The sequence below is a fragment of the Canis lupus genome, chromosome 38, assembly GCF_011100685.1.
Source record: "Canis lupus familiaris isolate Mischka breed German Shepherd chromosome 38, alternate assembly UU_Cfam_GSD_1.0, whole genome shotgun sequence".
Lineage (NCBI taxonomy): Eukaryota > Metazoa > Chordata > Mammalia > Carnivora > Canidae > Canis > Canis lupus.
Genome location: NC_049259.1, coordinates 2,216,118 through 2,229,402, shown reverse-complemented (window position 1 = coordinate 2,229,402; position 13,285 = coordinate 2,216,118). Strand labels below are relative to the sequence as shown.

At 40.4% G+C, this 13,285-nt stretch overlaps 1 protein-coding gene across 3 annotated transcripts in view; it reads left to right on the top strand.

Annotated features, from left to right (window-relative positions):
- Positions 1-13,285, top strand: part of RBBP5 (RB binding protein 5, histone lysine methyltransferase complex subunit) — a 39,486-nt gene that overhangs the window by 906 nt on the left and 25,295 nt on the right. For 2 of the 3 annotated variants that reach the window (XM_038586012.1, XM_038586011.1), the window contains exons 2-3: positions 11,136-11,161; positions 12,004-12,176. The exons of the other annotated variant lie outside the window; for it this stretch is intronic. In XM_038586012.1, coding sequence (XP_038441940.1) covers positions 11,136-11,161; positions 12,004-12,176 — 199 coding nt within the window. The remainder of the gene's footprint in view (positions 1-11,135; positions 11,162-12,003; positions 12,177-13,285) is intronic. 3 annotated transcript variants of the gene reach the window in all.

Below are 13,285 nucleotides of genomic sequence, written 5' to 3'. Positions count from 1 at the left end.
CTGAGTCATTTCCTCCCTCTTACCCAAGTTGTTAAAAACAAAACAAAACAAAGAAACTGTAGATCCCTTCTTTTAGGTTTTCATTAGGTGTTGATCAGGATAGCCTAGGGAATGGCTGAGGTTTTCCAGAATTCCTAAATGACTTGCTGTAAAGTTTCCTCTAAAAACAAACAACCACGAACAACAACAACAACAACAACAGCAAAAACTCAGAAGTCGTGCTGAGGGATCCCTGGGGGGCGCAGCGGTTGGGCGCCTGCCTTCAGCCCAGGGCATAATCCTGGAGACCCGGGATCGAGCCCCAAGTCAGGCTCCCGTGCATGGAGCCTGCTTCTCCCTCTGCCTGCGTCTCTGCCCCTCTCTCTCTCTCTCTGTGACTATCATAAATAAAATTTTTAAAAAATTTAAAAAAATTAAAAAAAAAAAAAAGAAGTCGTGCTGAATGTTTAAAGGGTTTCGAAGATTTTGAAGAAATGGTCCTTAACTGTAAGGAGCTTTCTGTTAAGCAAGGAGGTTAAGGTGGTTATCTAAACAGTCCTACTATATTGCAGAACATAGGCCTTTAAGGGTCATGACCAAATGCTAAGAACCTTGAGAAGGGGGAGTGGAATGTCTTTGAGGTGGGGGAGGAAGGATAACCAGGAACAACAACAACAACAACAACAAAAACCTATGGAGGAGTTGAAGTTTTGAGTGGGCGTTGAGGATTGGTGAAAAAGAGATGGACGCGTGAAGATACCAGGAGAAAGAGGCTTATTAGGAATATTTGAGCTGAGACGTCAGTGAGAAAGAATGTTCCCGCTTGGCCAGGTTGTGGGTACTGAGTAAAGAGAAGGCCAAGAGATGAGGTTGCTGCCATCTGTTCTGTGGAGGCTCTTGAATGCCCAGCTGAAAAGTTTGTGCTTTTTTTTAAGGAAGGTAGGGCAGATCCAGTGAAGGGTTTTGACCTGGTGAGTGACTTCATCACAGCTCTGGTTTTAAGATTTATCCGCCAGCAGCATGTTGTTGAGTCTTGGGTGGTGTGAGACCACTTTGGAGGGCTAGAGTAAATGAGTGATAGAGAAGGCCCGAGCTAGGAAATGGAACGAAGAGGCACCGAGGAGGTAAGAGTTGAGACAGAATTTGAGAATTGGTTGCATGTGGTGGGGGTGGGGAGGAACAGCGAAATGAAAAGGATGGGAGCCAATGGTGATATTACTGGTGACCATTTAAGGAGATTGGTCAGAGACCGCTTTGGACATGTTGAGTGTGGATCTGGGATTCAGGGGATAGCTTTAGATTTGTGAGAGTGATGGGTACTTTTCCTGCAGGTGGGCTTGTTGAAACATTGCTGAGTGGATGACAAGGCCAAGGGAGAGAGTGGGTGGGGCAGAAAGGGAAGACTGCTGAGGGCAGAATCTTGGACAGTTAGTTACGTATATTTAGGGGTTAAGAGGAGGAATAAATGATAATAAATTTTTTAAATTTTTTTTTAATTCATTTATGATAGTCACAGTGAGAGAGAGAGGCAGAGACATAGGCAGAGGGAGAAGCAGGCTCCATGCACCGGGAGCCCGACGTGGGATTCGATCCCGGGTCTCCAGGATCGCGCCCTGGGCCAAAGGCAGGCGCCAAACCGCTGCGCCACCCAGGGATCCCATGATAATAAATTAAGAGTTACATAGTACTTATGAGCTAGGCATATTTTTGAAAGGTTCCATTTATTTACCTACATAGAAGTGGAGGAGGATACACGACGTGCTCTCAGAAGCCAGTTGTAGAGCACTGGAGGCTGAGAACTGACAAAGGGCTGCTCTGTATAGTCCTTAGGCAGCTTGGCACCCCCCTTGGTGACTTGAGCGGAAGCTAGAGGCAGAGTGGAGGCCAAAGGTCCACCCTTCAGGATGGAGGAAAGGTGATAGGCTAGTACATTGAAAGAAATAGTTATGGGAAAGGTTTTTCTTGAATGACACAGAAGATTCTTGAGGGTGAAACTTACTAATACTTATCATTGGAAAGTTAGACAACTTATATATATATTTAAAGATATTATTTATTTGAGAGCGCGCGCAAGCGTGTGTGCCCCTGTGAGTGGGGGAGGAGCAGAGGGAGGAAGAACACACAGACTACACTGAGTATGGAGCCTGACTTGGGGGCTTGATCCCTCCATCCTGAGATCATGACCTGAACCAAAATCAAGAGTCAGATGCTTTTTTTTTTTTTTTTAAGAGTTTATTTATTTATTCATGAGAGAGACAGAGAGAGGCAGAGACACAGGCAGAGGGAGAAGCTGGCTCCTCACAGGGAGCCTGATGTGGGACTCCATCCTGGAACCGGGATCACGCCCTGAGCCAAAGGCAGAGGTTTAACCACTGAGCCCCCCAGGCATCCCAGATTTGAACTTATTTTATTTTTAAAGATTTTATTTATTTATTCATAGACACACAGAGAGAGGGGCAGAGACACAGACAGAGGGAGAAGCAGGCTCTATGCAGGGAGCCCGATGTGGGACTCCATCCCGGGTCTCCAGGATCACACCCCAGGCTGCAGGCGGCCCCAAACCGCTGAGCCACCGGGGCTGCCCAAGAGTCAGATACTTAACTGACTGAACCACCGAGGTGTGCCCCAGGAAAGTTAGACAATTTAAAAGAAGGCTGGACCCAGTAGATCTGCATTTCTATGGAAGTGACTGAGTTTTAAAGGAGAAGGTTAATTGCAGATAAAAAGCATGAAGGAACAGAAATGATGTGATTGTGGGAGCATGCCCAGGAAAGGATATCTGGCTGGATAAAGGAAAGGAATGATAATGTGTTCTTAATGTGAACACTCAAGATCCTAATCTTCTGCAGTCACCTTTAAGCCCTTGCTGTGTATCTGACAGTATGCATCTGAGATACAAAGTTAAGGAAGTTTTTCAAAACTATTTTTACTACAACTCACAGTAAGAAATCTTTTTTATTTTCCTTTTTCTTTAGAGAGGGAGAGAGACAGAAGGAGAGGGGAGGGAGGGGCAGAGAGAATCTTAGGCTCCTTTGCCCAGTGCTGAGCCCAGCCAAGATTGTAAAAATGAGTCCACTAGAAAGTGTTTGTAACACTGTGTGGAATGTGAAGAGTAAAAAAGTTTCCTGCTTCCTTGGATTGTGAGCCCAGCCCACAAGCTCACCATGAGATTGTGATCTGAACTGAAATCAGGAATTGGATGCTCAGCTGACTGAGCCACCCAAGTTGCCTAAGAAATCTATTTTCTTTCTTTTTAAAGATTTATTTATTTACTCAACGAGAGACACAGAGAGAGGGGCAGAGACACAGGCAAAGGGAGAGGCAGGCTTCTTGCAGGGAACCCGATGTGGGACTCCGTGGTCACGCTCTGAGCGCATGACCCCTGAGCCGAAAGCAGACAGTCAACTGCTGAGCCACCCAGGCATCCCAAGAAATCTATTTTCAATCACAACCCATCATATATACAAATATATATAACTAAGTTTTTCAAAATTATACTTAATCCCTGTTATGCTCAGTGTCCTCTGATGTCTTCTAATCTTTTAAAAAACTTGTGGCTCACTAAATTGATTTATCTATTTATGGTGGATTGGACCCTACTGTTTGAAAAACACCGAAATAAGATACAGCCTTTGCCCTGAATAAATACGTAGAACTAAGAGGAGTGAGGCATAAATAATTGTGTATAATACGGACCCATAATAAGTGAATACATTATGGGAGTTCAGCTGAAAGCAATTTATTCTGCATCATTGAGGTTGGCAGTAGAATTTAGGGATAATTTTACAGAGGAAGCGTCGTTTAACCCAGACAGTACAGTTAAAGTAGGGTTTTTCCAGAGGGTCAAGTCAGGGGAGGTACTTAGCAGTGCAGAGAATAGTTGGGACAAATGTTCTGAGGCATGACAGTGTGGTATGTTCAAGAAATGGTTAGTAGTCTACAGCTGGTGCTCAGGGTGGGTTATGTGAGGTTCTAAAGTAGGTGCTGATGGGAAGTTAGCCAAACATGCAGTGGAAAACACTGCTTGGGGCCAGAATGAAATCACTTTATAAAATTATACTTAGAAGTTTGGTATATTGTTGGGTGAGGAAGATTTTTAAGCAGTTAAGTGAGAGGTGACAGTCCGGTCTTAGAAAGTTGGCTGTGGCAGTTTTGTGAGGGAAGCGAGACCGGAGCCCAGGACCTGTAGTAATTATGATAGTGAAGGCATTGGATGAGGGTGGGATCTATCATCTGGACACCTGCAAGTTGCATTTCTCTAAAAGAAAAGCCACCGACTGTGTCCTCACTTGTTAGATTGAGGAAACAGAATGGAAACTGCTGCTGTGCACCTAACCATTACAACAGGGAAGAGTTGGTTGGAATCGAAAGTAACAGGGCCATTGGGGAAAAGATCTGTGCTGTGGTTTGAGAGCTTATGATGATCAGGTCTTCAAGGAGGTGGATGTTCAGCAGTGTAGAGAATAGACATTATTCCAGGTCATGAGAGCAGGAGGAAGAAGGCTAGAAAAGGCTTGGATGGCTGTGGGGGTGGGGCACAGTGTTTTAAGAACGGGGTCAGGAAAGCTAATGTAATGAAATATGTAATAAAGCCAAGATTGTAAAGATGAGTCCACTAGAAAGTGTTTGTAACACTATGTGGAATGTGAAGAGTAAAAAAGTTTCCTGCTTGATTGGACTGAATGGTGCAATACCAAATTTATTCATTTAGCACTCAGCAAATACCTTTTGTGGGCCTACGGTAGGCTTTATAGGCAAAGAGGCGGCGGGATGCTTGACTTCTAATTTTTCTTTTATCTTCTCTGAGAGAAGGGATGGTTTTTTTTGGAACAAATAAAGTGAACACTGGTTGTTGCCAAGAAAACCCCTCAGTAGGTAGAGATTCTAGGTCACTTACTCCTTTTTATTTTATTTATTTTATTTTATTTATTTATTTATTTATTTATTTATTTATTTATTTATTTTCTTACTTCTTTTGATTGACTTATATTTCTTGGCCTTGAGATTCGGAGAGAGAAAGGAAGATGTACTGAAGGAAAACAGATGGACACATTTTGATTTTCAGTAAAGGGTGTGTGATGTTTTACAGATAACCTTGAGGTCAAATTCCAGCAAGATTCTGGAGGCTTTTTAGTGTAGTTATAGTTAAGAGTGTGGTATCTGGATCAGGTTCCAGTTTTGCCACTTTTTAACTGTGTGAGCAGTTCCCTCCTTGGGAAGTGACTTTGTAGCCTAACTTTGTTCATCTGTGAAATGGGTTGTAATAGTGTCACTGAGCCAATGGGTGTTTGCCCCTTGATGAGTTACAGATCCACCAGGTAGTTGGTGCACAAAGGAAACTTTATTTGCAGCAAGTAAGATCATGGGAAGTAACTTCCAAAGCTGTCTCTCTGAGAGAGTGTGAATGGATTCCTTCTGTTTAGGGTTAGGATGAATATTTAGTTGGGAGGCCTTGTCCTCACAGGTATAGGTGAGCTCCAGGCCACACATGCGCCTTAAGGAAACATGCTTTTATCCATATATTGTTATGTAAATGAGGTTTGTGCTCCTCCTTAGGCAGGAGATTTTAGTATTATAATGAGGTAAAGGTATTAGGAGGTCCCTCTGAGGTCCCTGTGCACAAGCTGGAGTCCAGGGTTACGCTCAAACTGGTCCAGGTTGGGTGGTCTGGACCCTGTTGTTTGAGGGGTGGTTTCAGTATCCATTTGTCTGAGTGAAGAGATCAAAGGGGAAAGAAAAGAGCTTAAGGAAGAATGTGGGACAAAGGTTGGTGAGTACAAGCAGGTGGGCAGTAGAGATCAGGTCTTGGGGTCTAGCGGGTGACAGCAGTGGTCACTGAATAGTGAAGTGAGAGGACTGAATGAGAATTCTATAGAAAAGACCTTCGTACAGAGTCTGACACATAAACTCTCAGTAAGTAGCTAATCATAAATGCAGGTTTGCGCACTTCAGAGAAATGGTGAGCCCACTTGAGATTGAGTCTGGAAAGCTCATTGTGGTTCTTTCATTTCTTTTCAAAGAACAAATATAGCACGTATTTATCACAGCAGTGCAAACAGTTCACATGCATACAGATAAAAACTTTCTCCTGTTCCCCAAAAGGTACTGTCTAGAGTTTATCCTTTTTATTCCTTGCTCACGCAAACATTTAAACCGGTTTATTAGGGCTTTGTTTTTGCTTTTTTCCAGAAATAGAACCTTTTTATACACATTACTTGAAACTTGCTTTCTTCACTTAACACTATAGGATGCTATTCCTACACATTAGGAGATAATAGATGGTAGATTTTTTTTTTAATTTTTATTTATTTATGATAGTCACACACACACACACACACACAGAGAGAGAGAGAGAGAGGCAGAGACACAGGCAGAGGGAGAAGCAGGCTCCATGCACTGGGAGCCCGACGTGGGATTTGATCACGGGTCTCCAGGATCACGCCCTGGGCCAAAGGCAGGCGCCAAACCGCTGCGCCACCCAGGGATCCCTAGATGGTAGATTTTAATGCATTCATGTAGATACACATTCATTATATATAATTTTAACATTTTTAAAATGTATATGCTTTTTTAAAAAAAGTGATCTTTTCTTCTTCTCCTCCCTTTTGTTGATAATCCCGCATATTTCCTCCCATATTTTTCTCTATGCTTATATATACTTGTGTGTGTATGTGTGTGCAGATCAAGTTTTCCCATCTCAGAATGTAGATTGTCTTTTCATTTGTTTAGATTTTATGGCCTTAGCTAAGATTTTATAGTTTTCTTCATACATGTCTTTTGTCCTCCTTATTAGCTTTTTCCTTAAATATTTTATATGTTTGTAGCCATTGTGAATGGAGTTTTTCCTTGTATTTCTATTTTTGGATACTAATTGCTAAAGTAATCCCTGCACCCAACATGTGGCTGGAACTCATGACACTGAGATCAAGAGTTGCACGCTCTCCTGACTGAGCCAGCCAGGAGCCGCTTTCCTATTTTCTTATTAATTTAAATAATTTTCTTATTAGAGCCTCTTGTGTTTTCTGGGTATTCAGTGATAGCAAAAGAGTAATTGGTTTATCTCCTTATATTCAGTGGTTAAACCAGCTATCATTTTATTATTCCATTGGCTGGAGCCACCAAGATGGTATTAACTAATATTTATTGGCTTATATATATTATATATGACATATATAAAGTCTTCCTCATTGCTTAATATTAAAACCATTAATTAATGGTTTTAATTGAAATGGTTTTAAAGGACAGCCCACGTGGCTCAGAGGTTTAGCGCCGCCTTCAGCCCAGGGTATGATCCTGGAGACCTGGGAGTCCCACATCTTGCTCCCTGCATGGAGCCTGCTTCTCCCTCTGCCTGTGTTTCTCTCTGCCTGTCTGTCTCTGTGTCTCTCATGAATAAATATATAAAATCTTAAAAAAAAAGTAATGGTTTTAATATTTCACCTTTTGGAATGATAATCGTGTTTTTGTTAGAATGTATCATTTATTGTAGTCTTCTGTTCCTTTTATTAGAAATGATTATGGAGTTTTAGTAAATGTGTTTTTAGCATCTGCTGATAGGATTGTGGCTGTTACAAACATTCTTGACTAAGGATGTACATTGTGCCATGAAGGTATGTTAGGAGTGCCCTTGCCATAACCATGTTCTTTGTTTTTTCTGCTATACTGTAATGCCTTCTTACATGGTACAATAACAAAATCCAGATGCTTTGTGTTTAGAAATTGGGTATAATTGTATATATTGTTAGAAGTTACTTTTCAGGGCAGCCCCGGTGGTGCAGCGGTTTGGCGCCGCCTGCAGCCCGGGGTGTGATCCTGGAGACCTGGGATCGAGTCCCACATCGGGCTTCCTGCATGGAGCTCGCTTCTCCCTCTGCCTGTGTTTCTGCCTCTCTCTCACTCTCTCTGAATGAATAAATAAATAAAAATCTAAAAAAAAAAAAAGTTACTTTTCAAGTCTGTAGAATGTAAGGGTAAAATATCATGTACAGTTTATGTTAAGAAAATTCTTATTTTCTTTTTTGTGTTGTCTCTGATGTTTTGGTGTCAGTTATTTTGGCTTTGTAAGAAACTATATTTTTTTCTGCTCAGAATAGCTTGAATAACATAGTAATTGCTGCTTGAATCTCAAGGAGATTGAGTCTTAGGAGAAACTGCTCACAAAATCTTTATGGGCCTATTCCTTTCCCCCTCTTTTAATGGTTTGTCTTTAACAACCATTCAGTGTGTTTTTTACTGATTAGATCCAGTCAAGGATTTTTCTTCTATAATCCATTTTGGAAATGTTGTTTTGCTATAGAAGTCACTCATGTTTTTTGTATCAGGTGTATCATGAAGTGAAATTTCTGACCAGGGTTTTATTTCTCTTTGGCATCCACATCTTTGGGTATCTTTTCTTTCCCCCTATATGGTTTTTAAAATCTCAGAAATCTAATTGTCACATAAAATGGTAGATGGTAGCAAGATGGAGAATATAAATGATTTTGAACATTTTCTGAGGAAAGGGCCTTGTGGTTTTGTAATCCTGCTTGACGGCAATCTTGCTCAGGCCCTCCAACAAAACTGTTCTAGATTAGCCTAGTCTGTTTTTTTTTTTTTTTTTTTTTAAGATTTTATTTATTTATTCATCACACAGACACACACACACAGAGGCAGAGGGAGAAGCAGGCTCCATGCAGGGAGCCAGACGCGGGACTCGATCCTGGCCAGGATCACGCCCTGGGCAGAAAGCAGGTGCTAAACCGCTGAGCCACCCAGGCATGCCCTAATCTAGTCTTTTTTATATTTCACTTTCTCTTTATTCTCATTTAAGCACCTTATTGTAATTCTATTAACTAGCATGATTAACTCGCAAAAAAGAAAAGCCCATCATAAAAAACATAAATCAGAAATACAAGGGATAGTCTGTGTTGAGAGGTAGTCATACATTTAAATGGTCCATGGATTCTGGACTAGCTCAGAATCTTCTACGTGGCTTTACTTACCTCAACACAGCATATCACACTGTGCTCCTTTCCCAGTATTTTATATTTTCACATTGTGGTTTTTTGTTTGTTTTTTAAATTTTTGGATAAATGCTTTTTTTTTGTTTGTTCCTTAATCGTGTGAATATAGATCTGTCTTACTGATTTGGAAAGATGTATAAGCCAAATTACTGATAATACAAGTCACATTGTATGCGTAATGTGGCTTAGTGGTGTAGCGCCACCTTCAGCCCTGGGCGTGATCCTGGAGACCGGGATGGAGCCTGCTTCTCCCTCTGCCTGTCTGTCTGTCTCTCTAATAAATAAATAAAATCTTTAAAAAAATACAACTGTAAATATATGAATGCTTATATAAATACATGCTTCTATATTTGCTTATATAAATAGGCATATAGAAATATATGGAATATTTAACCTTGGTGAGTGGGTTGCACAGAGGAAACGATTTTTTAATTACACATTTCTGTATTACATGTATTACTTCAGTAACTTGACAAAAGTTCTTTCAAAAACCTTTTTTTTTTTTTTTTTAAGATTTTATTTATTCATAAGAGACACAGGGAGAGGTGCAGAGACCCAGGCAGAGGGAAAAGCAGGCTCCTTGCGGGGAGCCCGAAGCCGAACTCCATCCCAGGACCCTGGGATCACGCCCTGAGCCAAAGGCAGACACTCAACCGCTGAGCCATCCAAGCGTCCCCAAAAACCTTTCTTGATCTGGTTTCAGCATTTCAGGTCCTTCTTTCATAATTGAATGCAGTCAGCCACTCTAAGTCTGGTTCACATTAGATAAATCAAGATAATTACCTTTTGGGGACATTTACCTTTAGTGTTCTTTACTGTAGGGCTGGTGCTTTTTGATTACTTCTAATGTTTTCACTGTGGTTTTTTTTTTTTCTTCCTTTCGTTTTAAGTAATCTCTACACCCAACAAGGGGCTCAAACTCCCAACCCAGAGATCAGGAGTTGCCTGCTCTTCCAAGTGAGTCAGCCAGGGATCCTTCACTCTTTAGTTTTCAATCAATTTTTATAAAGGACAGAATAGAATGTCACATAAAACTGGTTTTCAGACTTTTTTTTCTTTTAAGTAGACTTTTTTTTTTAAGATTTAATTTATTTATTCATGAGAGAGAGAGAGGCAGTCAGAGAGACAGGCAGAGGGAGAAACAGTCTCCATGCAGGGAGCCTGATGCAGGACTCCATCCCGAAACTCCAGGATCACACCCTGGGCCAAAGGCAGGTGCTAAACTGCTGAGCCACCCAGAGATCCCTAGACTTCTTTTTTATTTTAAATGAAATCTGATTTGGGTGCCTTATGTGTGAAACAGCTTTCATGGACCTGTAGTTTTCAGTATAAAGACCACTGTAGTAAAATACTTAGGTAATGTTATAAGTAAATCCTGACAAAGATAGTGTTGCTGCTGATGTGACAGTTCTGAGAAGTGGGCGGTATCATCATGCCATCATCTGCAGCTTGAAATGTTTTTGACTTGTGTGTGAACACCACATTTCATATAGGAAAAGCATTTAGGCGTGTTGACCCCCAACTGTCATTTGCTTAAGAAATTAATCTAGAGAATTGCATCAGTAATCAACTACCAGATGATGTGACAATGCACATGTCATTAATAGGAAGGTAGATGACCACGGCTGGTTGGCTGCTGCTAATGAAGGTTTCAGAGAGTTCATCTGACTTAAGATAGTTTGACAGATTGGGTTTTTAAAAGTTTGTAATTCAGAATAACCAGCATAGCCCCGTTACCTGTTTATGTAAGTAACATTTTTATGAAAAATAACTTCTCTAAAAAAGAGTGGGAAGAAGAGCATTGTTTTATGAGTTGTCTTTTTAATGCATTGCCTAAGTAGAAGTTGGCAGAGTTCTTGCATCTACTTTTGCATGAATTCTGTTACAATATCACTGCTGATGTGGCCTCAGGAGAACTCATCTGTAAACTTAGGAGGTAGGAGAGTAAAGAGGCAGATGCCATCTTGAAATGATAATGAAAATAGGTGTGTCCCCCTCCCCCCCCCCCCCCCGCCCCCAAGTCCCAGAGCTACCCCCTGCTACCAAGTAGTTCCCCATCCACACTTTGTAGACCACTGCATCCACCAATTATGAGTTGGAGGATCCTTGGTATGTTGCACATGCTCCATGAATTCTTTCTTTGCTTTGTTGCAGAGTCCTTTGGGCAGAATTATCCAGAGGTAAGAGTATAGTATTATTGTGAATTTAGGAGTATGGTAACTTGATAGCTTTTGTGTTTGAATGGAAAATGTTGTTTGATCCCCCCCCCTCCTTTGACAACAGGAGCTTTAAGTATAATGATACCTCTTTTGCTATAATATGGAATTCAGTATTGAATTTTGAGGAGAGAAGATATAGATAGACAATATTGGTGGAAAATCTCACCATAAGGTTGTAAATCTTAAAAAAAAAGGTGAAGAATCTTTCACAAACAGTACCATCACCTGTACATAGATTTTTTTTCCTGTGTGTTTTTCTAGCTTTAGTCAGTGTTTTTGCATAGTAATAATGTGTATGCCCTAAATGTGCTTTACTTTTTTAAATGTAAAAATATCTTGTAATACTTTAAATATTTGTTGGTGTAACCATTATGGTTATTTTAAATGGGTTGACATGAATATAAAATAATGTATTTAACTTTTCCTGATGTTGCACATACAAGTTGTTCTAGGGGTTTTGTTATAAATTATTTTTCTCATAATAAATCCCAAGACTATGATTACTGGGTCAGTGGGATGACTCTTAATGAATTTTGTTATATTTTGCCTAATTGCCCTCTACATTGAGTACAGTTATACTAGTAATGTATGGGATTAATCACATCTGTTTCCAGAAATTAGCTTTTATAACTATTTCCTCGTTTTGGCTAGTTTAATAGGTGTAAAAACACAATAGAGTTTCTTTTGGTACACATCATAATTTAAATTAAACAAAAGTGTCATAGATGATAGAGAACCTTTGAGAAATAATTTGGATATCTTGGTATTATTGTCTATATCCTCGTATTCATTTTAATTTTTAGGAGGCCGATGGAACTTTGGATTGTATCAGCATGGCCCTGACTTGCACCTTTAACAGGTGGGGCACGCTGCTTGCAGTTGGCTGTAATGATGGCCGAATTGTCATCTGGGATTTCTTGACAAGAGGCATTGCTAAAATAATTAGTGCACACATCCATCCAGTTTGTTCTTTATGGTAAGGAATTTTAACATTAATATGTTTAATATGAGTTGAATCAGGGGGATGAATGGTGACTCTATAATTGCCAATCTCATTGTACTAGATTTTAATACTTAGAGTTTTTAAGTGTTCAGTCTTTAGTAGTACAATTTCTCATAGCATATGTAGACCTGGAATCCATGTTATCCTTGAAGTACCTTTGTGGGGGAGAAATTGAGTGTACTTGTAGATTTATATCAGGCTCTGAGAATATTGCAGTACTGAAATGAGATATTTACAGATTGCTGCTGTAGTAGTATTTGTGATATTGACTTTTCATTTAGAAAAGAAAATCTTGATTAGGGAAGCTAATCCCTAATTAGCTTGGAAGGGAAGCTTGGAAGTCTTCTACTTCAGCTTTGTCCAGGTTCCTGAATTCCAGCAGTTTGAATGATCATGAGCATGTCTGTTCCTTCACTGAATTATAGTTGAGGCTTTTTATCAAATAAATTGAGCTAAAATCTAGTTTAACATAAATTCCCATTGATTTCTTTCTTCCTCTCTGGGACTGCTGTATTTACTTCAGAAATTTTAGGACACCTTTTCTTCTAAATGAACTTGGGGCCAAAAAAAGGACCTAATCAAATTTAGGTTAAAAAGAAAAAAAGAGGGGATCCCTGGGTGGCTCAGCGGTTTAGCGCCTGCCTTTGGCCCAGGGTGTGATCGTGGAGTCCTGGGATCGAGTCCCACATCGGGCTCCCTGCAAGGAGCCTGCTTCTCCCTCTGCCTGTCTCTGCCTCTCTCTCTCTCTCTCATGACTAAATAAATAAAATCTTTAAAAAAAAAAAAAAAAGATTTTATTTATATGTTTATTTTAGAGTGAGCGAGCAAGTGTGCAAGTGTGCGAACTGGGGAAGGAGCACTGTAGGGAGAGAGGGACAAGCAGACTCTGCAGACTTGGGACGAGCATGAATCTGATGTAGGGCTTGATTTCATGACCTCGAGATCATGACCTGAGCCGAAATCAAGAGTAAGATGCTCAACTGACTGAGTCACCCAGGCGCCCCATAATCTGATCTGGATTTATGAAACTAACTTCAGCTATATTGTAATGGCAGCTATTGTAGATTGGGAGGAGGCCTGAA